Here is a 27,005-nt window from a genome sequence, read left to right as displayed (position 1 = left end):
GAGCTGTAGGTCAGAAGGAGGCAAGAAAAGACATGCCCTGCCCTTAAAGGACACAACCCAGAAGTCCCATTTCACTGGCTGAACCTTAGCCATGTGGCCACACCTAGCTGCAAGGGAATCTGGAAAACGTAGAATGGTAAATGTTGGGATTCTACTACTATAGAAAAAGGGGAGGACAACCAGCTACCCTGTCACGGTGCTCAATAAATATCTGTTGCATAACAATAGTTCAGCACTTTACATGCACAACCTCTTTGAATTATCCAGCAAACCTTCCAGGTAGGTGCTATTATTATCCCCATTTTACTGACGAGAAAACTGGACACAAAAGAGTAAAAAATGTCATGTTTGAGGTCACTCTGCTTGTATGGGCTTGTGCTAGGATTTGTACTCAGTCTGTCTGCAGAGTCCCAGGCTCACCTCTGCCCTATTCTAGCAGTCTCGCAGTGAACGAAGGAACAAATGAGCCAAAGGATGGATCCATGATTCCCACTGCCTGGTGCAACGGAGGATGGGGGAGGGCCTTGGGATGAATGAGAGGAAGGTGAGGTGACTGGCACATGAATGTGTTGTACCGGAAGGGGCTCTCTCCTGTTTTGCTCTGTGGGCTCAGGCTGTCCACTGCCCCTCCTTAGCCTTGCTCCGTGGTTTGAGGGTTTGTCTGGTGCTAATGGTGTGGGAGTCCATGAAGCAGGTTGCTTCATGACTGATCCTAAATTGCCTCAGGGTCCTCAAATCGGGAAGGGCCAGAGGCCAGGGCCATCACACCAGACATGGCTCTATGGATGTGAGGCCTCACCCTTTTGGACTTAAACTGAGGTCTAGTATCTCCAGATAGAATGAGGTCTCAGTTCAGACCATCAGCCTGTCATGTATTTGGAATAGATGTGGCCAGAGCTGTCTCTTCCTTTGCTTCCCACCAAGAAAGATGGCGTGATACCTAGAACTGCAACAACGTCTTGTGACCCTTGGGTGATGAGCATGAGGACAACATGTGAATGATAGCAGAATGGGAAGGTAGAAGGAACCTGAGTCTCGGCTGCCCTTGTGAGCAGTTTAATGTCTTTGTGGGTGATGTAAGAGCAACTTGGCTGTGATGAGCATGAAGATGATGTGCAGATGAATGAACTTTCAGAGTTAGGAAAGAACCCCAAATCTGCACCGTGGCCTACAAAGCACTGCTTAATTGGGCCCTGCCCTACTTTTCAGCATCATCCGTGACCTCTATCCCTCTGCTCTGGCCTTTCACATTCTTGAACCTGTTCTTTCCAACCTCAGGGCCTCGTTTCCTGCCCTTCCCTCCTCTTTACTGTTAAGACCTCAGTCAAATTATCACTTCCACATGGTGGCCTCCACCCAACATAGGTCCCTCAGCTACCCTGCCTCATGGCCTCCTACTGGATTGCTCTTGGCACATTTCACAATTCCTCATTGTAGGGTTATTTTTTTGTTGTTTCTTTGTTTATTGTTAATATTCACTGTGGTATTATATGCACCACCTGGCCAGTAGTTTTGGTTCCTCCTATGTCTTATACCCAATGATGTACCCAACATCATCTCTAACACAAAGATAACCTCAACACATATGTGTTGGATGAATGAATGAATAATGCATTATTTATTCATTCATCCATTATTTATTCATTCATCCAAAACAAAAAGTTGGTGGAAAAGCAAGTTGTACAAGGAAATAGTCAGGAGTGGTTCTAAACACAGGGCTTGTTCTCAGAAGCTCTGCAACTTATGGGCTGTATGAACTTGGTGAGTTCCTTCATATCTTTCTGCCTCAGTTTTCTCATCTGTAAAATGGGCTTAATAATAGAACCTAACACTTAGGATTGCTATGAGGGTCAATGAGTTAATATTTGTAAAGTGTTTAGAACAGTGTCAAGCACATGGCAAGCAATAAGTATTAGCTATTAGAAAGTTTAAAAACATGCCAAACAATGTCATGTGCTGTAGATGAATACACACATAGGTACATAGTAAAGCTTTAAAAACAGTCATAGAAATGGTACACACCATATTCAGGCTAGTAGCTTCCTTTGGGCAGGAAAGATGATACATGGGACTTCAGTCATATCTAATTTTTTACTTAAATATTTAGAAGTAATCATGGAGGTATTATTTTATTTCACATCTTTTTCAAGCACCTCCACCCCAGCTCTGTATCAGATTTCATAGATTAGTCTGGTTTCTGTCCCTCTCCCTGTCATGGTGGTGAAGAAAAAGGTTGGAATTTGGAGTCAGGCAGGCCTGGATGTGAATCCTGATGCCATGTCCTGGGTGAGCCAGCCCCGCCTTGTCCTAGGGCTCCAGGTGTGATCCTGGTCTCTTCCAGAGCTGCTGCTCTGAGGATCGAGTAAGAAGAGGGCCTTTTGAACTCAAAGGGCCTTGCAGATGTTACCTAAGTCCACTGCTTGGTAATGTGAGCGTGGGGGTGGCACCCCCAGGATGCTACCAAGGCCCAGGCAGGTAACATGATCGGGTGAGGTTGGCCGGTTGTCATAGGCCATAGGGAGTGGTGGGGGCTGTGATCTGGAGGGTGTGCCTGTCTGACATGGTTAATTATAGTGGGGATAATTATAGAATAGCAGTCTGGCCAATATGTGCCAGGAAGTAATATCTGGGCTCACTGGAAACCACCAGCCTGGATTTGGGTAGGAATGTTTCTCTGGTTGTCATTCTAGCCTAACTAACAAAGCAGGGTTGGTCAGCAGCGGCCCACAGCCACCTCCTTGAGACTCCTAATAGACACACTGCTGCTGACCCCTGAGCTGTAGCTCCCTGGGCCCCAGACTCCCAGCAGTGCTGAGGTCCTCAGGCCATGACCTTTGTCCCACCCCACTCCCAGCGAAGGGGAGTGGGATTTCTACTGGTGTGACGTCAGCTGGCTCCGGGAGAACTTCGACCACACCTACATGGATGAACACGTGCGGATCAGTCACTTCCGAAACCACTACGAGGTGAGCTGGGCCGGCGGAGGGGCTGGGTCGGCCGAGGCCTGTCACTGGTTGTAGCAATGAGCAGGAGCTAGTTTGGGGTTACACGGACCAGAGTGAAAGGTGTCAGGGACTTCGGGGTGCACGCCAGGTGGGCAATATGTGCACTGGATAGATGATGAGCTAACCAGTGAGAGGGAGTAAGGATCTAAGACCTGAGGAACAGGCCGTCTTGGGGTGGGGTCGGAGGTCGCCGGCTGGGTGACGTTTCAGCAGTAGAGATGTGAGGGTCAGGTTGGATTGGGGTGCAAGGACCAAAGGAGCAGGATACTTGCGCGTGTATGGTGATCTCAGGGTAGAGACAAGTTGAACAGTTTGGAGTCTAGAGACAGGAGGGAGGTCCAGGAGGGACCAGACCACAAAGATGGAGAAGCCAGCGGTGGGAAATTTTAAAAGGTTTGTGCAGCTTAGCGGTTAGAAGCTGGAACTTCGGAGTTAGACAGACCTGGATCAAAGCCTGGCTGTGCTGCCTGTTAGCTGCATAGCTCTGGGCAACTGACTAAACCTTTCCGAGCCTCCGCCTCCTCACCTGTAAGGTGGGGAGACTGCTAGAAGCGCAGGCTAAAGTTACGCTTCGTCAGTCAAAGTTACTGTTATTTGTGGGCCAGACAATGGAGGCGGTGGGGGCAGTTGGGATGGGCAGGGTTGGAGGTGGAGTGGGGCTAAGGGCCTGCCCACCCATCCCCCTGCTCAGCTGACCCGCAAGAACTACATGGTGAAGAACCTGAAGCGGTTCCGGAAACAGCTGGAGCGCGAGGCAGGAAAGCTGGAGGCAGCCAAGTGCGACTTCTTCCCCAAAACCTTTGAGATGCCGTGCGAGTACCACCTGTTTGTGGAGGAGTTCCGTAAAAACCCAGGAATCACCTGGATCATGAAGCCTGTGAGTGCCCAGGGCCAAGGACTGGGGGGAGGGGTGTCCCAGGCAGCAGAGCAGGGACCCTTCAGGGTGCACCTCAGGACAGAACCCTGCCTGGTAATTCAGCCTTAGATGCACCGCCTGCCTCCCCCGAAGGCCAACTTCACCTCCTCCTCTCTGCAGCGTGTGGACCCAGCAGCTAGGAATGTCAGTACACCGTAGGTGCTCAATAAGTATTTGGCAGGGGAACACGTGGTCCTCAGGGCACCAGGGCAGGGATCCAGGGTCTTGCTGGAGCTCAGATCCCTGCCTCTCTTCCTGACTTAAAGGAAAATGGAGGCGGGGTATGGGAAGTGCGTTCTTGCACTGCCCAGGTCTCGTGGTCCTTGGGAGGAGGTCCGACCAGCCCCACTGTGAAGGTGAGGAGCCTAGACCTACTTATTCAAGCTTTTCACAAATGCTCAGCGAGCAAAGACTGAGCGGGGATCTGCCCAGGCTCCTGATCCTCTCCCCGGCGGGGTCTGTGGGAAGGGAAGGCTGGCCTCCCCGCCTGAGAGGCAGAGGGAGGAGGGCGTGAAGCTGAGCACACGGGCTTGGGCAGATGAACGCTGCACCCCGCTGGATCCAGCGCCCAGCAGGCATTATCCTCTCCGACAAATGGTAGTTTGTGCTAATTGGGAATGAGCACTTGCGTATTAAGTTGATTCCTTTTCCCAGCCCACGGCCTTTACCGCTGTAATTAAGAGGAGGGATCGTGTGTGTGTGTGTGTGTGTGTGTGTGTGTGTGTGTGTGTGTGTGTGTGTGTGTGTTTGTGCGTGCGCGCGCCCACTTGCTCTCCCTCCTCAGTAGCTGAGGCACCATCTCGGGTGTAAGCTGAGTGGGTGCTTCTGGTCAGACTAGCCTGGGTTCTAACCCTGTATCTGCCACTTATGAGCGCTATGACCCTGAGCCGTCGCTCAACCCCTCTCAGTCCATTTCCTCATGGGTAAAATGGAATTAATGAGTTTGCCATTGCTGCTGGTCCCTGAACAACACTTTGAGTCATGAGACTGTTCAGCTCAGACTTGAGAGTGAGTGGGAATTTTCTGGAGAGCTTAGTAAAGCACCGCATCCCCACGGAGTCTGATTCCGTAGACTCGGTGTGGGACAGAGCTTGGCTGTCACTCTCGGGGAATGTAAGAACAAACCCCTGGATTTGGAATTTAAAAGTCCAGTCTAGAGTTAAAGTGCACACATCCAAACTATTTCCATTGGAGCATTCTCCCCTGCCACCGTGCAGGCCCTCTGGGCTGGCAAGACCCAGACGGTGGGGACCACCTTGCTCCTCCAGCCTCCCTGGTGTGGCTGGGAGGCAGGTGCTGGGCTGTCCGGGCCCAGGCCTGTCTGTCAGCCCCTCTGTGGCTGCAGGGCTGGTTGGCACTGCATTCAGGGCCACGAGTCTGGGCCCCCTGGGCTGTTCTCAGCTTGGGGGCCTCTTTCCAAACTGCAGGACAGGAAGAACCACATTGTAACTTCTGTTTTATGAACCGGACCTTGTCACACTTTTTCACTGATATCCCTTAAGAGTCGGGATGCTTTGGGTATCAAATAACAGGGGACCCAGCTAACAGCAGCTCAAATAAGAGGGCAGGGGTTCTGGACTGTTCTCATGCCTTGGGCCTCCAGCGTCTGGTGCAACCTGTGGACCCCGGCACAGGGTAGTGTTCTGAAAGCATCAACAGAGGATATTTGATTATAAAAGAAAGCAACTATATTGAAAACAGTTATCAGACTGCTAGTCTGGGTCCTCTGAGAAACAGATGCCAAGACAAGATTCAACATGCCAGAGTTTTGCCTGTGAAAGGGGAGGGGGGAGTGGGAGGCTCAGAGAGCTGTCAGATCCCAGTGAGGGAGGAAGGTTGGGGGAGGGGGAGGCTCCTACCTTGCCGCAGCCTAAGGAAAGTTCCACAAGGTTGAGGGGAGGCTCCTGTCTCCCAGGAGGGGCCAGCCTTCGGGACCCTACAGTCCTCAGGGGTTGCCTGGACCCTGAGTGAGGCCTGGCAAGCACAGGGTGGACTTCCCCGGCCCCTGGGGCTCTCCATCAGTCACTCTCCTGCAGGCAGAGGCCTGCGAGTGCATTCTGACGGCCACCACACAAACTATTAGAATATTCTTTATGCTCTAGTAATATATGTGCTTTTCATGAACAATTAAAGAGAGTCTAACAGCAGGCCCAATAGTTACCATAATCTCAGTCATCATGAGCATAAACAATGTCTGAGATACCTGCAACAATGATAGTGCGATGTGCAATACTAACTGTGACTTCTTTTGAGAGCAGCATCACAGATATGCCAATACTGCTATGATTCAGTAGACTTGGTGTGGGACAGAGCTTGGCTGTCACGCTCAGGGAACATCCGAACACACCCTTGGGTTTGGAATTTAAAAGCCTGTGAGACTTTTCAATGTTATGATGATAGGTTGACTCCAGGATGGTTAGCTGAGCAGCTTGACATCGCCCTCAATGCCCATCCCAGTGGCTGGCTGCTCCTCTCAGCCACAGCACGGCTGCCGCAGCTCTGGCTTCACCTCCTCACACCTTCACCCGCCACAGTAATGAAGGAACACTCTAGCCTCGTGTCCCTTTTGAAAAGGACACACACTTTCCAGCAGTCCGTGCAGCAGACTCCCTCTGGCATCCGGCTGGCCCATGTCTGAACCAACGGCCGGCGCGTAGGACCACCGTGAGGGCTCAGACCTCCCGGAGGGAAGGGCCACCATGAGGACGTGATCCAAATGGGGCTCTGTCTGCAGGGAAAAAGGGAGTGGTTGCCGGGGAGACCACCGGCCACATCTGCAGCACCAGATAAATGCCACATAATGATTGTCACATGATGAATGGCCCCCACGGGCCAGGCAGAGGGCAGCAGGGGGTGGAGGGCTGTGAGTGGCCACAGGTGGCGCAAAATCAAAGTATGGTTCATTCTAATAATCCATATATTGTTTTCCAATCAATAACATGCCTTTTTATAGAAATACTTTCCTCCCAAATTATCAAGTAAGAGCGATACTGCCTGAAGTCGCACCACGTTCGCTGTGTACTCTGGCCTTTTGCAGGAGGTGCCTGAGCGCCGGCCTTGTGAAGTACAGATTTAACTACCCTGCATCTGTCACTTGAATAGAGTGTTTGGCCTCTCTGTTCCTTGGTTTCTTGACTGCAAAATGGGGATGATAAGATGCTACATGTCCTAGTAGGTTTTTCTTTTAAAGCTTTAAGGAGGTAGCGTGTGTAAATCCTGGCACAGAGGAAACATCTGAGGAGTGTTAGCTGCTGGTCTGACCGTTGTTGTGAACCGTTTCCCTAAAGTCAGTGTCTGGTTCTGCTGCTGCAGCCCAAACGCAGTGGCTTGAACAGCACTGTGTCTTATTCAGCTCCTGAGCCTCCAGTTTGGGCAGCGTTCCACAGCAAAGGCTCATGGCTGCTCCGAAACCTACAGGGCAGGTCCCCCCGAGGGCTGGCAAGGTGGGAACTCAGCCAGGCTTGAGGCCTGGAATGCTCCGTTGCCCTCCATGTGGGCCTCTCCATGCGACCCCGAGCTTCCTCACAGCATGGTGCCTGGGTTCCCAGGTGGCCATCCCCAAAGAGCAAGCTGTGTGGATGCTGCATTGCCTTTATGTCCCAGCATTGGAAGCCACACAACGTTGCTTCTGCCATACTCAGTTAATGGAGACTGTCTTAAAGGCTTGCCCAGATTCAAGGGGAGAGGACATTGACTTTACCTCTTGATGGCGGGTGGGGGTAGCAAGGCTCTGGAAAAACACAGGGGCTGGAAATATTGTTGTGGGTTTTTGTTTTGGTTTTTTTTGGGGGGGGGAGGGGGGTAGCAGTCTGCTGGAGTTAAGATGATTTCCAGTCTTAACTGCCCACATATATCACCATGTAGCCAGTTTATTTTCCACTCTTTAGGACTACTCCCTTAGGAGGTTAGTTACCCACAATTCTTTAAACAATAACACCATTTCACTATCTCAGATAACAAGAAAGCTAAACTAGAAAGTTCCCGGTTTGGGGGTGTGCTCAACAATGCCATTAAAAGCCCAGGTTCCTTCTCTTTGTTCACTCTACATCCTCAGTGTGTTGGCTTGTGTCATCAGACTTGTCATCTCCTCAGTGTGAGATGGCTGCTGCAGTAGCGGCATCATCTCCTTAGACTGTAATATTTGAAGAAAGAAGGAAAGAAGCCAAGCATTTCTTTCTCTCTCTCCCTCTCTGCTCCCTCCCTTCCCATCTCCCTCCATACACATTTCTTTCCCCCTCCTCTCTCTCTCTTTTCTCCTCCTCTTCCTCTGTTTCCCCTCCCTTGTCAACCCCAATGTTTTTTTCTTTTTTTAAATATATTTTTATTGATTTCAGAGAGGAAGGGAGAGGGAGAGAGAGAGAGAAACATCAGTGATGAGAGAATCATTGATTGGCGGCCTCCTGCACGCCCCACACTGGGGATCGAGCCTGTGACCCGGGCATATGCCCTGGCCAGGAATCAAACCGTGACCTCCTGGTTCACAGGTCAATGCTCAGCCACTGAGCCACGCAGCCATCAACCCCAATGTTTTTAACAAGGAGGAAAATCTTTCTCAGAACCCCAAAGCTCCAACCAGATGTCTCCTTAGGTCTCACTGGCCAAAACATGGTTTCTACTAGCTGCAGGGGAGGCTGGAAAAACAGGTATCTGGTGTTTCCAGCTCCAAGGTGAGAGGTGGGTTTGCCAGCCAGGAAGAAGAGGAAGGGGAAGGCAGCCAAGAGTGGAGGCAAGGTTCCTACATCGGAAGTTATAAACCTTAAAAAAAAACCCACCTTTTAAACTGAAGTTTAATGCAACAGAACATGTCCACCTTATACAGGTGTAGCTTGATAAATCTTCACAAAGTGAACACGTTTGAATAACCAGTACCCAGACCCTACACAGAGCATTAACAGCCCCCAACAGCTCCCCTCAGACCCTCTCCACTCACCATCCCCCAGGCCACTCTGACCATGGATTTGTTTGCCTGCTTTTGTACTTTATATAGTTGGAATCACATAGTATGGCTACACTGTGTCTGGTTTCTCTCCCTCAACATCACATTCATGATATTCATCCGTACGGATGTGGTTAAATGCAAATTATGCTTTACCATTGTTTACTGTTCTATTAAGTGAACATCTGTCTACGTGGGAGTTTTGAGGTTGGAGCCATTATGAATTGTGCTGCGTGGACGTTCCTGCACATGCCCGGGGTGCCCATGTGCATGCGTAGGCCACGGGGGTGCCTGTGTTCAGCTTTCGTGGATGCTGCCCAAGAGTTTCCAAACCACCTATACGCCTCTCAGCACATGAGAGAGTTCCGGTTCCTCCACATCCTCACCAGCACCTGACATTGCCTGTCTTCCGTTTCAGTCCCTCGGGGAGTGTGTAGTGGTGCCATCCTGCAGTTGTCATTTGCATGGTTCTGAAGACCGATGAGTTGAGTGCCTCTTCGTTGTTTACATTGGATTATCCCCTTCTGTGAAGTGATTGTAAATCTTTTGTGTGGCCGTGAACTCTTGGGAGCCTTGAAGCACACTGATGATTAGTTGCTTTCCAAAACAGCTGTGCATGTTGCGGCCCCTGAGCCACCATAGTGCTCCGCAGTGTATTGGACACCCCGTCTTCTGGGCACACACAACCCTGAACCAGGGTGCACAGCACAGCAGACAGAGGAGGCTGGGTTTCAGCTCCCACTGCCCCCATGACTGGGAGCCCTTCGTGCAGGGGGCCACCTGTACAGCCGCGCCTGACAACTCTGCCTGCCCCTGCATTGTACGGAGAGCCCCACAGTGGCCAGCGGGGCCATGCTCAGAGGAGAACAGAGAGAAATGAGAGTTTTTTCCTCCAGCATAAACGCCTTTATGCTGGAGGAACAAATGACATGGGGGGACCTGCTCAGCGGCTGAAGATAACTAAAGGACCCAGGAATCAGATTCGTCCTAGAGGCCAGAGCCAGGCAGGCAAAATTTAGCTCAAAACACGTTACGCTGGGAAAACTTCACGAGGTTATTGCTAGAGCATAATGCCCAGCACACAGTAGACACCTACTATATACCTTTTGGATGACTGCCTAATAGAGCTACTCTGCAACAAATGGGCTGTGTTGCGATGTAGGGGGAGTGAGCTCCCTGGCCCTGTGGAGGTGCAAGGCCAGGCAGGTGACCACGGTAGAGGATGTCACAGGAGGAAGTAATGCCTCTGGTGCTGACTTACAGATTCTCCCAGCCCCTTGACTCTCTGAAGCTATGAATTATCCATGCTGGCATTCGGCGAAGGCAGACTGATTTCAGTATTCGCCGAAGGAAAACCTAATTAGGAAGGCAAATTGATTTCCAAAAAAAGAATTGGATGATATGTTCCCAGGACTGTTAGAAATGGGTTTTTAATCATCTGCTCTTTTGTATTATTCATGCAGTTGATGCCTTTGTGAGCTAAGCTGGCCTCTCCCTTTCCCCTCTGCTTCTCCCTCCTTCCAGGCATAGCACCTTCTCTGTTCCATTTCCTTCAGGGCTGGGCTGGGCCATTCCTCTGGGGAGAGCAGGAGGCCCATGAGGGAGATGGAGACAGAAATGCTGGGCAGGGGCCCCGGCATAGGGGTACACAAGGACCACAAAGAGTGAATGCTGACCTTTCTGCATCCACCCCCACCCCAGGTAGCCCGGTCCCAGGGGAAGGGCATCTTCCTATTCCGGAGGCTGAAGGACATCATGGACTGGAGGAAGGTGAGCTTGCCTCTCCCCCTTCCTCCCTAAACCCTCTGTGCTCACTGGGACAAGGAGCCTCTCTTTCCCACCCTGAAAACTTGAAGGGCTGGCAGAGAAGTTCTGCCCATGGGTCTTCCCATGGTAAGTCTCTGGAACCAGATTGCCTGGGTTCAAATGCTGATCCTGCCTCACAATAGCTGTGTGACCTTGGACAAGTTACTTCATCTCTCTGTGCCCAACTAAATGAGGGATAGGTAGTAACAACACCTGCTGAGAATGCAGTGAGTTAATGTGCCTAAAACCTGAGAACATTGCATTACCAGGACCTCCGGCTCACCCAGCTGGGGGGGAGTTTGGTTAACTGCCCCTCGGTCCTAGTTCCCTCTCCCCCCATCATGTCCCAAGACATGATTCAGTAGAAATCCTTGTTCCAATCTTGCCTCCACTACTCAGAAGCTCTGTGGTCTTGGGAAAATTGCTGAACCCCTCTGAACCTTAGAGATGGTGATAGTGCAGGATGGGTGAGAAGAGCAAGGTGATCAAACTCCTACACATCAGCACCTGCTGCACTAGCAGGCTCATAGCAGGCGCTCAGTAAATGAATTTCCTCCCTCCACCGTGTGTCCTGACTCCTTCCATGAGACTATCAGGGCACTGCTGGGAAGAAGCTCGCCAGCTTGGAGGCCCAGCAGGCCCGGGGTGCTGTCAATCCCCCTGGCAGCCACGTGAGTACATATGTGGGGCGTCCGGGTTCCAAGAAGGGAAGGCCTGGCTGCCTCTGTCTTGAAATAGCTCGGGCCACCCTTGGGACCAGAATCCCTGGGTTTCAGGGCTCCCTGCCACTGGTCTGTTCTGGGACCTCACCAAGTGTGTGAGGCTTGCCTTTGGGCCTCCGTGCTCTCACCCAGTTACTCTGCGGGGAACAGTGTGAGTGGGCAAGGGCTGTGCAGGCTGAGGCGCTGTGCACGTGTGTGTGAGATCATCGCTGTCTTCAGAGGAGGGAGAGGAATGTCCCTGGGGCCTGTGTGGTGCTCTAGGCAGCACTGACCAATGGAATTTTCTACATGGGGAATGGTGTACACCTGTGCTTCCCGATGTGGTGACCACCAGCCACGTGTTGACTTTGGCAAAAAATGTGGCTAGTGCGACTGAAGGACTGGGTTTCTAATCTGTTTCCTTTTTTATTGTGGCAAAATACACATAAAACTTACCATTTTAACCATATTTAAGTATACAGTTTTGTGACATTAATTCCCCTTACATTGTTGTGCAACCATCACCATCTTTGAAAAAAAAAAATTTATATATATATATATATATATATATATATATATATATATATATATATATTTCAGAGAGCTAGGGAGAGGGAGAAAGATGGAAACATCAGTGATGAGAGAGAATCATTGACTGGCTGCCTCCTGCATGTCCCCCACTGGGGATCAAGCCCACAACCTGGGCATGTGCTCTGACTGGGAATCGAACCGTGACCTCCTGGTTCATAGGTCAATGCTCAATCACTGAGCCACATAGGCCCAGCACCACCAACCGTCTGCTGAATGTTTTCATCTTGCCCAACTGACACTGTACCCATTAAACAGTAACTCTCCATTTCCCCCCTCTGGCCAGCCCATGGAGGCCACCTTTCTACTTCCTGTCTATATGAATTTGATTCATCTAGGTACCTCGTTCAAGTGGAAGCATACCATATTTGTCCTTTTGTGTCTGGCTTCTTTCACTTAGCATGATCTCTTCAAGGTCATCCTTGCTGTAGTATGTAAATTCACTTTCTTTTAACCAGTTTAAATGTACATAGCCACGTGTGGCCAGTGGCTGCCCTATTGGGTTAAATGCCAGGTTCTGGACCCAGTCTGTGTGGGTCCACTTCCCAGCAGCCCCACCGACCAGCATGTCACCTTGGGCAAGTCACTCCCCCTCTCTGTGTTTCAGTTTCTCATCTGTAAAATGGGGTAACATTAGAATTTCCCTGATAGGGTTGATACACCCCAAGTAGAGTGCCTAGTACACAGGATATGCTCAATAAATGTTTATTATTATTACTATAACTAGGACTCAAAAAGTTCAGATGACCAGAAAGAAGAAATTCCGGTGGAGAACTACGTAGCGCAGCGTTATATCGAAAACCCCTATCTGATCGGAGGTGAGGTGACTGTCTGCTCCCTGCTCTTCCAACGGCATGGCCCCTCAGTCAGTCAGCAAGCCTTGGCTAGCAGCCTGCCCACCGAGGGCTTGGCCTGGCACCGGGCGTGACCTGATGCAAAGATGGAGGTCTGTCCTGCACTCTCCCACCTCCTCGCTGTTGCCTGTGCCTCTCCTCTGCCTGGCATGCTTTTCCCACTCCCGCTGTGGTTCACTAAAATTCCCCTCATTTTTCAAGAACCAACTCATTCATGCGTTTACCCAACAGATATTTATAAAGAACCTACTCAGTGCCAGCCACTGTCCTGAGTGCTGGCTGCCCCAGATGAGCGACAGCATTAAACCAGAAACAAACCAATAAGCGAGTGCCACGGAGTGGGGCGCTGGGGCAGAGTGAGGGAGGGCCTCTCTGAGGAGGTGACGGGTGAGCTGAAACCCGAGTGACAACTAGGAGTCACCCGTGGGTAGATTTGGAGGGAGAGGGAACTGCAGGGGCCCAGGGCCCAAGGTGAGTCTGTCCGTGGTTGTGGGTTCCATGAAGCCAGATGACCTGGGTTCAAATCCTGGCCTTGCCACTGACAGCTGTATGACCTTGGGCAAAGTTATTTCACTTTGTTCATTTTGCCTAAACACCCTTTCTTCCTGTTTTTAAATAACAGCATCATTGAGATCTATTCACACACCACACAATGCATCCAGCAGGCGCGTACAACCCAGTGGTTTTGATTATGTTCACACACCCTGGTCCCCTCCCATAAAGCCTTTGCAGATTCCCCCAGGGCGTCTGCACATCAGCTTTTCCCACACGGGGTCTGTAAAATGCAGGCATGTCAGGCTGTGTGTGAGGAGGGGCGTGGCTCTGGAGGGTCTCATCGTCTGAGAGGGCCAGGTGCTGGAAGGGGCATTAAATACTGTTCATCCACTTGCCTCCGCTCAGCTCCTTGGATACTGTTCTTCTCCAGGGCAGCCCTGGGGTCTCTTCTCCTCCCTCCCCTTTCTCCCCCAGTGGCCCACCCTCTCTCTGTGCTTCTCCCAGCTTTCGGTGGAGACCTTGCCTCCACACCCCAAGTCCTGAGCATCCCCTCCTGAGCATCTCCCAGCTGCTGAAACCCCACACACCTAAAATCCAGCCCTGTCCTCCCACACCATCTGGTTCACTCTCCAGCCCTCCCGTCTAGGGGTATAGCCCCAGCCTCCCCTTGTTGCTAAGCCAGAAGCCAGAGACCTTTCCGGTTTTGTCCCTCTCTCCCCCTCCCACGTCCGGTTCTTCACCAAGCTCCCAGCTCTTGAATCTGTCTGGCCACCTGCATCCCTGTCCTGCCACTGTCCTCTCTCCCGGACAACTGTGCTGGCTCCTCCCTGGTGCCCGCTGCTGCCCTGGTCCGCTCTGCTCCCCTCTAACACAGGAGCCAGAGGCATTGGACACCCTTCAGCGACTTTCCACGGCGGGAGAGGGGGTGGTTGGAACAAAATCCAAAAATTGCACATGACCTGGCCCCTGCTGACCCCGCCTCCCTCCACTCTGCTCTTGGACCAAGGTCTTTGACCGCCCTGGGCCTCTGGTCATGCAGTTTCTCCTGCCTGGACGAGGGGGGAACCTTGTACTTTCTGTGTTTTTTATTGGGATTCATATCAGTGCGTCCACTGCCACATCCCCCAAACCTAGCACAGTGCCTGGCAATCAGTGTTTGCTACATGAATTATTTCCTTGCCTCACAGGCCGCAAGTTTGACCTGCGTGTCTACGTGCTGGTGATGTCGGTGAGTAACTAAGACAAGTGCCCTCCTCCAGTGGTGGGTAAGGGGCAGCCGGACTCAGAGACAGGGGGCCAAAGCCATTCTGGGGGCGCCTGTGTGAGCTTGTCTGACTGTCTGCCTGGAAGAGTGCAGGGGGACCTCTGAGGGTGGTGGGGCTGGTAAATGGATCTAAGTTGTACCATCTGAGACGCCCCAGCATCTGGAATTGCCCCCCCGCGTGTCCTTTTTTATTCATTCTGTCATTCATGGTAACCACAACTAACATTTATTGAGAGCCTACCAAGCCCCAGGCCCTGATATTTAGCATGTTTTATCTTCTTCAGTCCTCTGCTAGCCGGGGAGGTAGGCTCTATTACTCATTTACGGATGAGGAAACAGATAACAGGGCTGAGTGACTTGCTCAGGGTCAGACAGCTGGTAAGTGAGAGCTGGGATTAGAATCCAGGCAGCCTAGTTCCAGAACCTAGGCTCTTAATCAAGGAGTTGCTATGCTCCCTGCACCCATTAATTTATTTTTTTTTAAATGTTGTTTTTATTGATTTCAGAGAGAGGCAGGGAGAGGGAGAGAGAAATAGAAACATCAGTGATGAGAGAAAATCATCGATCAGCTGCCTCCTGCACGCCCCCTACTGGGGATCGAGCCTGAAACCCCAGGATGTGCTCTGACCTAGAATTGAACCATGACCTCCTGGTTCATGCTCAGCCACTGAGCCACACCGGCCAGGCCATTCATTCATTCATTCATCCATTCAACAAATGTTTAAACCTTCATGGTGCACTACTCTATGTTGGGTATGAGGAGATAAGCTCACCCACTATCCAATGGGAGCTATGGACACACCCTGAGTTGGGGGTGTCACACTTGGGGGTGAGCAGAGAAGAAGCCCATTAATTTTGTTTTCTTCTGCATCTTGCCCCTGCCCCACCCCAGAGAAAGAGGGGGGTAGAATCAGAGGAAGCTGATATTTGAGCAGATTCTGGAAGGGTGATGTGGGAAAGAAGGAAGGACCCGCCAGGTGGAGGGAACAGCAGGTACAAAAGCTAGTAAGTGTGAAAGTACACGTATTTATTCTCCGCCCTTTTGTCTTCCTCCGGCCCCACCTGTCACAGTACATCCCGCTGCGGGCCTGGCTGTACCGGGATGGCTTCGCCCGCTTCTCCAACACCCGCTTCACACTCAGCAGCATTGACGACCAGTGTATCCTGGGACCTGCCTCCCCACCCCCCATGCGGCCTTCCCTTCCTGTCCTTTGGGGTCCGGAGAGAGCTCGTCCATTCCACAGATGTGTGCTGAGCGCCTGCTGAATGCCACGCTCTGGTCTGGGCACAGGAGAGCTTCCAGTCTTGTGGGGGCGGGAGGTCCCCCAGTGGTCTGCTCCGTTCAACTCATCCCACACAGTCTGCTTGATGGTCCTGTTGGTGGTGTGCCTGCCATTCACCTGGATTGGTATTCATCGGATCTCATATTCACATCTATTAGCATTCATAGGATGGGACAGTTTGAGCCCCTTTGGAGAGCGTTTACATCCTTTCACGTCCTTTTCTTCAGTGCCTAGTCACTGGCTCACTCATTCACTCAAACACAATGCCATTTTCACCCACCTCATTGGTAGGGACCAAAGACTTGATGGGACTCTGTGTTGGCAAGGTTGGGAAGATACATATGCTATTGGTGGGAGTGTACATTGGTGCCCTATGAGGAGGCAATCGGGAAAATGTCTACTGAAAGACAAATGCACATACCTTCTGACCCAGCAATTCTCCTTCTGGCTCTTTCTCCCACAGGTACACTCACAATGTAGGAAAATGGAGGTTTAAAGGTCAGTCACTGTACAACCTTGTTTGTGAGAGTGAAAGAATAGGAAACAACTAGAGCAATGGTTCATTTACACAATGGAATAGTAGGTAGCTGTTAAAAAGGAATGGGGGAAATGCTTTATGTACTGATATGAAATAATCTCCAAGCTGTATCATTAATTGGGGGGAACTAGTATAGATCTCTGAGAAAAGTACACTCCCATCGTGTTAAAAATATTGCTATGCTTTTATCTGTGCATAGACGTCTCTGAAAGGATGCACAAAAATCTGGAACCAGAAGTTGCCTTCGGGAGGAGAAATGGGTGGGCGTGCAGGAGCTATTTCCTTATATACATCCTCATACCTTTTGACTTTTGAATCATGTGAATCTATTATCTGGTTAAAATATCAACAACAACAAAATGTTTTTAAGCCCGGCCGGTGTGGCTCAGTGGTTGGGCATCAACCTATGAGCCAGCAGGTCATGCTCAATCCCCTGTGAGGGCACATGTCCAGTTTTCGGGCTCGATCCCCATGGGGGACAGGAGGCAGCCCGTCAGTGATTCTCTCTCGTCATTGATGTTCTCTCCCTTCCTCTGGGAAATCAATAAAAATATTTTTTAAATGTTTTTAAGATTTTTAGACCTGAGCATCAGATAAAAAGGGGTAAACAGTACAGGAACTTTCAGAGATAAATCAGCAGGATTGGATTGCCTGCATATGGGAGAGATGGGAATGGAAGGTGAGGCTGCTGAGCTTCTGATTTGGGTGATGCAGCTAATGCTTTTAGCCAATTCACAGCTCTCGGCCTTCATTTCGTCATTCAATTAAGAGTCTGTCCAAGGTAATGCGTTTGCCTTGCCTGCATGTTAGGGTGGGAGTAGGCCCTCCTGAGAATTTTTTATAATTTTTTTTCTATTTTACCAACTTCAACATTTCCTGTGTGTGTATGTGTGTCCTTGGTTTTTTTTTTTTTGTAAATCTAACAAGCATTTATCAGATGCAAGCCATCAAATTTATTTTAGTTTCATTTTCATTTTCCATGTTATTTTCATTTTGTTTTGTTTTTAATTAAAATTAAATGATGCAGGAAGTGTGCTTGGAACGGTGCCAGGCCCAGAGTGGCTACTGAGGACAAGGAGGGGTACGCTCTCCCCTTTCAGAGTGTTTGCAGATCTCCAGGCATCGTGGGCCCTTATCAAACAAAGCAACGCCCGGCACTAGTTTCTACTGAATGCAGCTTTGCTGTTTTCCCAGCGAGTGACTGTATGCCATTTTCCATCCCTTCTAATTGTTTTTAACTTTTAATATTGAAAGATTTTAAAAATATTTTAAAACTGTAGAAAAGACTATAACAGAAATCCATGCATCTACCATCAGACCGAACAGATATTAATATTTTGCCACATTTGCTTCAGATATTACACACCAACTTTTAAAATAATAAACCAACTTTGAATCACAAAACATTGATATATTTTTACCCTGACTTTTATAATTGTGCATACAAATATAGTTTGATATATATTGTTTATACATAAACTAGTCAATATATATATACATATATGCACACAAAATACAAAAATATTCACCTCAACACTGAAATAGTAAAAAGTAGAAAAAGCCTGGCTGGCGTGGCTCAGTGGTTGAGCATCGACCTATGAATCAGGAGGTCAGGGTTCGATTTTTTTATTGATTTCAGAGGGGAAGGGAGAGGGAGAGAGAGAGATATAAACATCAATGATCAGAGAGAATCACTGATTGGCTGCCTCCTGCATGCCTCACTCACTGGGGATCAAGCCTGCAACCCGGGCATGTGCCCTGACCAGGAATTGAACCTGGTTTGATGACCTCCTGGTTCATAGTCGATCTCAACCACTGAGCCACACTGGACAAGCTAAACATCTTTTCATGTGCTTGTTGGTCATTTGTAAATCTTTGGGAAAATGTCTACTCGAAGTCTTAGACCTCTTTTAAATTGGATTATTTGTCTCTTTAATTGTTGAGCTGTAAGAGTTCTTTACCTATTTTTTAATACTACTTCTTAGATACATGACTTACAAATATCCTTTTCAATTTGTGGGTTGTCCTTTATTTTTAAGGACTTTTTTTTAATTAGCATTTTTAGGTTCATAGCAAAACTGAGAGGAAGCAGTGGTTCTCAACCTGTGGGTCGCGAACAATGAAAATACATCCTGCATATCAGATATTTACATTACGATTCATAACAGTAACAACATTACAGTTATGAAGTAGCAACGAAAATAATTTTATGGTTGGGGGTCACCACAACATGAGGAACTGTATTAAAGGGTCGCGGCATTAGGAAGGTTGAGAACCGCCGGTAGAGATTTCCCACATACTCTGCCTCCATACACACACATAGCCTCCCCTGTTATCAACATTCCCCATTAATTAGTTACAATGGATAAACCCACATTGACACATCATCACCCAAAGTCCATCATTTACATTAAGGCTGCACCTTCTATGGGTTTGGACAGATGCACAATGACGCGTATTCATCGTTGCTGTATCATACAGAGTATTTTCACTGCCCTAAAAATCCTGTGCTCCACCTTTTCACTTGCTGGATAATGTTCTTTGAAGCACAAAATTTTTTTGTTTTGGGGTGTGTTTGTGTGTGTGTGTGTGTGTGTGTGTGTGTTTTAATTCTCACTCGAGAATATTTTTTGCATTGATCTTTAGAGAGAAAGTGGAAGGGAGGGAGGAAGGGGAGAGAGAGAGAGAAAGAGGGGAACATCAAAGTGAGAGAGACATATAGGCTGGTTGCTTCCCACATGTGTCCTGACTGAGGGCTGGGGATCAAACCTGCAACAGAGGTACATGCCCTTGACCAGGAATCAAATCCTCAACCCTTTGGTCTGCAGATTGGTGCTCTAACCACTGAGCAACCAGCCATAGCTAAAGCACAAAAGGGTTTAATACTGATGAAGTTCAACTTATTTACTCTTTCTTTTGTCACTCATGCTTTTGGTGTCACATCTAAGGAGCCCTGACTAACCCAAGGTCATTGCTTATTTCTATATTTTATTCTAAGAGAGTTAAAGTTTTAGCTCTTATATTAAGTCCAAGATACAGTTGGAGTTAATTTTTGTCTATAGTATGAGGAAGGGGTCCAACCTTATTCTCTTGCATGTGCATATTCAGGTGTCCTGGCCCATTTAGTGCTTGCCCCCATTGAACTGCCTTGGCACACTTCTCAAAAGTCAGATGACCATAAACCTAAGAGCTCTTTTTATTATTTAGTGGTTTGCTATGTGCTTATTCTTTTGCAATTAAGATAGAAGAACTCTCAGACAAATGTGAAAAAAAAGTTTTTGGAAATCTCTAAAGAAGACATTCTAGAGCTAACGAGGATGCCTGTCTTCCTCTGCACTTCGTGCAGCAAACGGGGAGCAACACATGTTTTAGGGGAATTACACTTGGCTTAGTTCCCTAGAGCCTCTACCTCCCAGTAAGTCCTGGAGAAAGTTACACCTTATGGTCATTTCATGAGGTGAAATGCAGTCGGGGCGGGAGGGTGTTGGTGGAGGGTGTTCTGAACGGCTGTCCCTTACTTAACCTCTCTGCCCTTCAAGTTCTCTTCTTTGAGATGGGAATAATTTGAAGAACAAATGAGATGATTTGCGTGGAATGCTCTGTAAGCTGCCAAGTGTTGTCGATGTTACTGGTGGTCACCATGGTGATGATAGCAAAAGGCAGACTCTCAGAGCTTGGACCTTTGAGGCCATCTTGACCCCACCCCAAAGCTGGGTCACTTTTTCAATATTCCTGCAAAGTGGCCACCCAGCCCGAACCCCTTTGGTGACAGAGAGCTCAGAATTGCCCGAGACGGCTGTTCTATATTTAGTCTCTCTGTATGTTAGGAAATGTTCTCCTCTTGAGTTGAAAAATCATAATAACTGCTGTACCAGGCACTATAAGAGGTGCTTCTATATAGACTGTTATCTAATCTTTCAAATACTTCTGTGAGGCCAATCTACTATTAGGTACTCCCATTAAATATGTAGGAAAATAGACTCGGAGGAGCTAAATGACTTGCTCAGGGGCTCGGAGCCAGTAACAATGCAGGCAGGATTTGAACCCAGGCCCACCGGACTCTAAAGCCCACACGTGACCTCTGGGCTGTTTTTGTGGCCTTCCCCATCAGTTCCCAAGGAAGGGTCTTAGTTTGGCCCCTGGGGGCTACATGGAGCAGGACTCACTCTTCTTGTCCACACTGATCCTTGACTACCAACCTCTGCCAGATGTGCACCTCACCAATGTCGCCGTGCAAAAGACGTCCCCTGACTACCACCCAAAGAAGGTGAGCAAGCTGGGCTCCTGCCCTCGGGCACAGCCTCTGGGGCGGCTGGGGTGGTGGGTCAGAGTGCAGAGAGCCCAGCACAGGCTTGTCTTGGGCTCACAGTTCACAGTGCAGCCGGGCCCGCCCTTCCCATTTGCAGGGCCCAGGGCAAGAGTACAAATGGAGGCCAATGCATAGTGTCTAGATACTTAGAAGTTATAAGCCAAACTAACATACCCTCTAACAAAGTGTGTTCTGTCCTCCTGACTGGACAGATATGCTTCTATTTATCCATCATCATCTATCTATTTGTCGACTTTCTACCTAATAACCTACACGGCCAGGTTCAAACTTAGAACTCTATGACTTCTAAGAGTTAAGAGCCAGAACAGGAGTGCACAGGGAGAGCTGGCCCCCAGCTCATACCCGCACAGTGGGGGCCTCCTGCATACCCCCCGACCCTACTACAAACAGCAGCTGATCATTCCGTGGGCCTCGGGATGCACACATGGTCAGTGCGATCTGTCTTCAGGGAAGCAGCCCAGGGAGAGGCCTGCACAGGGCATTTGGGCCAGGACTTCTGGGGTTGTGAGTCTAGGCTATGCTCTAGGAAGAGAGGCACATACACTCCGGCTGGACACATCCCCTTGGGCTTGCAGAGTCTGTCCCAAAAGGAAGGACACACTTGGGGTTCTCCTGGTCACAGGACTCAGGGATGGGTTCCTCTTCTCCAAGCCTGAGGGCCATGTTGATGGCGATTGTTGGAAGGTCCCGGCTGCCAAGGTCCCGGTTAACTAAGGCTCCCTCTCCCAACCCGGGTGCACGGGCCCCAGGGCTGCAAATGGATGCTCCAGCGCTTCCGACAGTACCTGGCGTCCAAGCACGGGCCAGAAGCAGTGGAATCGCTCTTCAGTGACATGGACAACATCTTCATCAAGAGCCTGCAGAGTGTGCAGAAGGTGATCATCAGTGACAAGCACTGCTTTGAGCTGTACGGCTATGACATTCTCATAGACCAGGACCTCAAGCCGTAAGTGGATGGGCCAGTGGCCCTGGAGAGCCAGGGGGCACATTTTTCCACCCAGACTACTGGGTTTGACCTCAGCTCTGCCACTTCCTCGTTAGGCACACTTTCTGTTGCCTCAGTTTGCCCATCTGTAAAATGGTTGCTGTGCCTATAGCATTGTTATGAGGAATAAATGAAGTAGAGAGCACTGAGCCTCATGCCTGGCACTCAGAGGCCTTTCCTGAATATATGCTGAGTCAGGGATCCTCATCTGGTACCAGCAAGAAAATTACCCTCTGTAAGCCCTGGTGCTTTCCAGATGCAAAGTGCCTTATAAGGGAGTATTGTCACCATGTCGATCCCTGTCAAGAATTTGGTGCATTCCCTCAGTGTCCATGAGGTTGAGCTGATGAGTCGAACAAACTGAGGTGGCAGGGACCCTAGCAACGGCCCTCATGTGATACCATTGGGGTGGTTCTGGCAGCTTGAGGTCACCCAGTAAGTCAAGGGCAGAGCCAGGCCCAAGGTCGTAGTTCCTGGGCTGAGCTGCTCCCCGCCAGTAGTGCAGCTCCTGGGCCCAGCACCTCCTGAGGGTCACTGTATGGGGTTGGGGGGCTTTCTGAGCCAGGAGTAGGAGTCAAGACCTAAATCGAGCCCCTGTTCAGAGAAACAGGGTCCGGTACCAGTGGGTCTCTCTCCTTTGCCCCTGGGGTAAGATGTGGCTGGGGCATCGGAGTGGATGCTGACAGGGGAAACAAACTTGGGGGAGGCAGCAGATAGTAGAACGTGGGGCCTGAGGCTCCCACTGACCTGCGGGGTGAGCCCTTCCCTTTCTGTGCCCAGGTTCCTGGCTGTAAATGACCGGGTTGCACAAAACAAGAGGTTGCAAACTGGAGGCCATTGGGTTGCTTTTGGCCTGCAGCCACCTGGAGTTTGGCCTTCAGAATATTTTTGTTTGTTTGTTTCTTTTTCATTGAAATTCAGTGACAATCTCTAAACACTGGGAGATGGTCACACAAAAGTCTGGATTTTTGTCTTTTCTGGAAAACATAAAACAATCATGTAATCCTGGGCTCATGCTCCTACAGGGCAACACTCCCCTGGAGCTGGTCACAGCCAGCCCTGTAGATGTGGAATGCTCTTTCCAGTTCACCAAGCCTGGCCCCTGTGGGGTATCAATTGTTTTCAAAAAGTTTTAGACAAGTGGAGAGAGTGACTCTGGGTGAACTGAGGGTGAGGCCCAGGCACTCCATCTAGCCTCTCAGTGAAGTTCCAGGAGCTCCAGGGACCAGGTAACCCTAAGACTCTCCCCTCTTTTCCCTCCCCAGATGGCTCCTGGAGGTCAATGCGTCCCCATCGCTGACAGCCAGCAGCCAGGAGGACTATGAGCTCAAGACCTGCCTCCTGGAAGACACCCTGCACATCGTGGACATGGAAGCCAGGTGGGGGAGGGCAGCCTTTCAGGCACCCCGCACATGACAATCGGGGCTCCCACCCAAGAAGAGATAGAACTCAGAACCTTGGACTTGAATGGCCCTCAGAGATACTCTAGCCTGCCCCGCTATTTTATAGATGGAGACTGAGATGTCCACACAGGGTTGGAGCCTGGTCCAAGGATCCAACCCTTTTGGGTCAGAGCAGGGCCAACCACAGCTTTCTGAGATTTGGTCCGGCAGGATTTCCACGACATTTCCTGACTGTGGAACCCTGGACCAGTCACTTCACCTCTCTGAGCTTGTTTCCTCATGTGTCTACATCTCAGGATTTTTAGATCAATTTACCAAGATAACTTATTGCCAAGTGTCTAGCTACAGTAAGTGCTCAGTAAGAGACTATATATTGTTACAACAATCCTATCTAATAAAGAGGGAATATGCTAATTGACCCTCATGCTGTCGCAAAGATGGCAGCACCCACGGCCAATAAGGAGGGAATATGCTAATTAACTGCCATGCCCTCAAAGATGTCAGCACCACAGCCACAAGATGGCTGGCAGGGAAGGGCAGTTGTGGGCTATCAGGCCAGCAGGGGAGGGCAGTTAAGGGTGACCGGGCTGGCAGGGGAGGGCAGTTGGGGTTGACCTGGACTGCATGGGAGGGCAGCTATGGGTGACCAGGCCAGCAGGGGAGGGCAGTTGGGGGGGACAAGGCCTGCAGGGGAGGACAGCTGGGGGGGGACCAGGCCTGCAGGGGAGGTCAGTTAGGGGTGACCGGGCTGGCAGGGGAGGGCAGTTGGGGGTGACCAGGCCAGCAGAGGAGGGCAGTTGGGAGTGACCAGGCCAGCAGGGGAGGGCAGTTGGGGGCAATTGGGCCGGCAAGGGAGGGTATTTTGGGGCAATTTGGCCAGCAGGGGAGCAGTTAGGCATCAATCAGGGTGGCAGGGGAGTGGTTAGGGGGTGATCAGGCTGGCAGGCAGGTGAGCAGTTAGGAGCCAGCAGTCCCAGATTGTGAGAGAGATGTCCGACTGCTGGTTTAGGCCCGATCCCTGTGGGACAGTCGGACATCCCCTGAGGGCTTCCAGATTGGAGAGGGTGCAGGCTGGGCTGAGGGACACCTCCCCCCGCCCACTCCCCCCCAGTGCACGAATTTCATGCACCGGGCCTCTAGTGTGTACATAAGGAAAATTCAGGGCCTGACTTCAGTCAGTGTTGGTTGGTCTGTCTTCTCCCTCCCTCCCTCTACCTTTCCCTCCATTCCTCCCTCACTATATTCCTCTTTTCGTTCCTCCCTCCCTCTATCTCTTTATCCTTCCATTCCTCCCTCCCTCCCTCCCTCCCTCCCTCCCTCTCCCTCTCCCTCATTCCCTCTCAGCTCTTTCTTCTTTATTAGTTTTTTCTCAATTATTTCAGCAAGAGTTTGAGGGCTGACTCTTATTGCTCATGAGTGAGATTTGGGTCACATGCCCTCTCTGAACCAATCAATATGACTCTGATTAACCAGGCCTAGGTCTTGTGCCCACCTCCCAGGGGATGGGGTCAACCTCACCTGAGCCATGTAAGTGAGAGAGGGAGGATGGTTCTCTAAGGAAAACCCGAGGCACTCTTAGGCTGAAAGAAGGTAAAATGGATGCTAAGCAGGGGCAACCTCAGGTGTCCACTATATCTGCCATCATTTAGTCATTCAACAAACATTTGAGCCTCACGTGTGTCAGGCCCTGTGCCACACATTGAGGACACAGTAAAGGATAGAACAGACCCAGCTCCTACCTTCATGGAATTTGTGGTCTGGGGGAGACAGCAGAGTTTAAACCAGAATGCGGAAGTACTGAGGGCAAGTGTTTAAGCCAAGGACAAAAGTGGGGGACAGCCCCTCTGAGACCTGTGTGGGCACCTAGGAAACAGCCAGTGAATGGTGGGCAAAGGAAGGGATTCTGACAGTGTGGGGACCCAGGCTGCAGGGATGAATCAGGGACCTGGCCAGGGTCTTTGGGTCCTACCAGGTGCACCTTCTTTAACCCTTTGTGTCTCCTGCCTGTCCAGGCTCACAGGAAGGGAGAAGCGAGTGGGAGGCTTTGACCTCATGTGGAATGATGGCCCTGTCAGCAGAGAAGAGGGGGTTCCCGACTTGTCAGAAATGGGGAACTTTGTGACCAACACACACCTTGGTATGTGGGGCCATGTGGGAAGTGGGCACCAGGGAAGTGTCATGGGAGGTTCCAGGTAGTCTCAGACCGGCAGCTTGGCACAGCTGTATGGCCTGGACCAAGGCTTAACCTCTTTGTTCCTCATCTGTGAAATGGAGAGTAAATAGTTTCTATCTCAATATATGCCTAGAACACTGCCTGGCACATAGTGAGAGATGTTAGTAATCTGCCAGGAGGTAGATTTCAAAAGGTTTAGGAAAGCAAACAGACAACAATGACAAACAACCCCCCTCCCATGATAAAGAGAAATTAAGGACTTCAGGGCTTGACTTTAAAACTTGGTGTTTAAAAAATGAGAATTTTTGCCTGTCCGGTGTGGCTCAGTTGGTTGAGCTTCGTCCCATGCACCAGGAGGCCCTGGTTCTATTCCCAGTCAGGGCACATGCCAGGTCTGCAAGCTCAGTCCCCAGTAAGGGGCGTGCAGGAGACAGTCAATCCAAGTAGAGGGTATGCAGGAGGCAGTCAATCGATGTTTCTATTTCTCTCTCCTCCCTTCCTCTCTCTGAAATAAAATAAATACATTAAAAAAACATAAAAAATGAAAATTATTCACAGTTATTGTAGAATATTTGAAAACTAAAGAAGGAAATAAAAAATCATCCAGACATAACCATCTTTAACTATCGGGTGTGCTTCCTTCCAGTTTTTAAAAAATGCATATATTCATATTTTTTCCTTTTACAGATTTGGCATAGGACTGGAGTTCTGAGTCCCACTTTTCCATGTAGCATTTTCCACATCATTCAACAATGTTAATAAGAGCCTATCTTTTGGAAACACTTATTTGCCAGGTCTAGACTAAATATTTTACATATGTTATCTCATTTCATTTTAAGGCAGCTTTTATTATCATTTTACAGATAAGGAAACGATTTCCAGATGTCACACGACTTGCTTAAGGTCTCGGTTATAAGCGGTGAGCCAGGACCTGAACTCCAGTCTGTCTGACTCCAAAACCTGAATGCTTGACGGCTAGGCTCTCCTGTCCCTTAGCACAGTTAAAAACGAAGTTCCCATCTGGCTACAAAACATTCTTGCTTACATAGATGCCAAATTTGCTAAACCAATTTCTTGTAATTGAGCACATGGCATGATTTCAATTTTTCACTTTTATAAACAATGGCATGATGAAATCCTTTCACATAAAGCTCAACTGAAAAATCTGGCTGTTTCTTTGGGACAGATTTCTAGAAATACAATTACTGGGTCAAAGGGATAGACTTATTACAGCCAGATTGCTTTCCGGAAAGAGCTCTGAATTCAAACAAACAAAAAAACTTTACCAGCGTGTGCATTCTACTGATTACTGGTGAGCTTTCAGATTTTTAGTTTGCATTTCTTCTTTTGTTAGCTGTCCACACTCAATCTATTTTTCAATGGGCTGTTTACATTTTTTTTTAACGTATAAAGGCCTTGGATATTAATATGTTAAATTACACCTCTCTGTCAAGCTTATTGTAAACATTTTCCTGAGTTGTAATTTGCTTTTTAAATGCTCTCTGTGGCATCTTTTTATTTTTTATGAAAAAGTTTTGGTATGATTTAGGATTGGGCTTGGCTGTAAGCAACAAAAACGCCACTAATAGCCAGAGAGGGACTGATTTGTGTGAGCCACAGGAAGTCTTGGGGTTAGCTGTACAGGGCTGGCACATGGCAGCATGATGCTCTTGCCTCTTTTTGCTGTGCCACACTTAATAGGTTGCCTTGGTGCTCATGCTTGCTGCC

General features: G+C 49.5%; 1 protein-coding gene across 2 annotated transcripts; it reads left to right on the top strand.

The window, feature by feature from the left end:
• The first annotated feature begins 2,474 nt into the window (after positions 1 to 2,474).
• On the top strand, positions 2,475 to 26,635 carry TTLL9 (tubulin tyrosine ligase like 9). Of its 2 annotated transcripts, XM_036321877.1 has the most exons (11): positions 2,475 to 2,966; positions 3,697 to 3,882; positions 10,559 to 10,627; positions 12,680 to 12,770; positions 14,489 to 14,529; positions 15,637 to 15,724; positions 20,595 to 20,653; positions 21,466 to 21,662; positions 22,967 to 23,080; positions 25,117 to 25,241; positions 26,141 to 26,635. In XM_036321877.1, the coding sequence occupies exons 1-11, from the start codon at positions 2,922 to 2,924 to the stop codon at positions 26,191 to 26,193; spliced, it is 1,068 nt and encodes a 355-aa protein (XP_036177770.1). In that variant the 5' UTR covers positions 2,475 to 2,921; the 3' UTR covers positions 26,194 to 26,635. The 2 variants fall into 2 exon arrangements, with proteins under 2 accessions (XP_036177770.1, XP_036177769.1); XM_036321876.1 differs by lacking the exon at positions 26,141 to 26,635 and having other exon boundaries at positions 25,117 to 25,633.
• The last annotated feature ends 370 nt before the right edge of the window (positions 26,636 to 27,005 follow it).

Source organism: Myotis myotis, unplaced genomic scaffold (genome assembly GCF_014108235.1).
Source record: "Myotis myotis isolate mMyoMyo1 unplaced genomic scaffold, mMyoMyo1.p scaffold_m19_p_9, whole genome shotgun sequence".
NCBI classification, from domain to species: domain Eukaryota; kingdom Metazoa; phylum Chordata; class Mammalia; order Chiroptera; family Vespertilionidae; genus Myotis; species Myotis myotis.
This window is presented reverse-complemented; position numbering and strand designations above follow the sequence as displayed.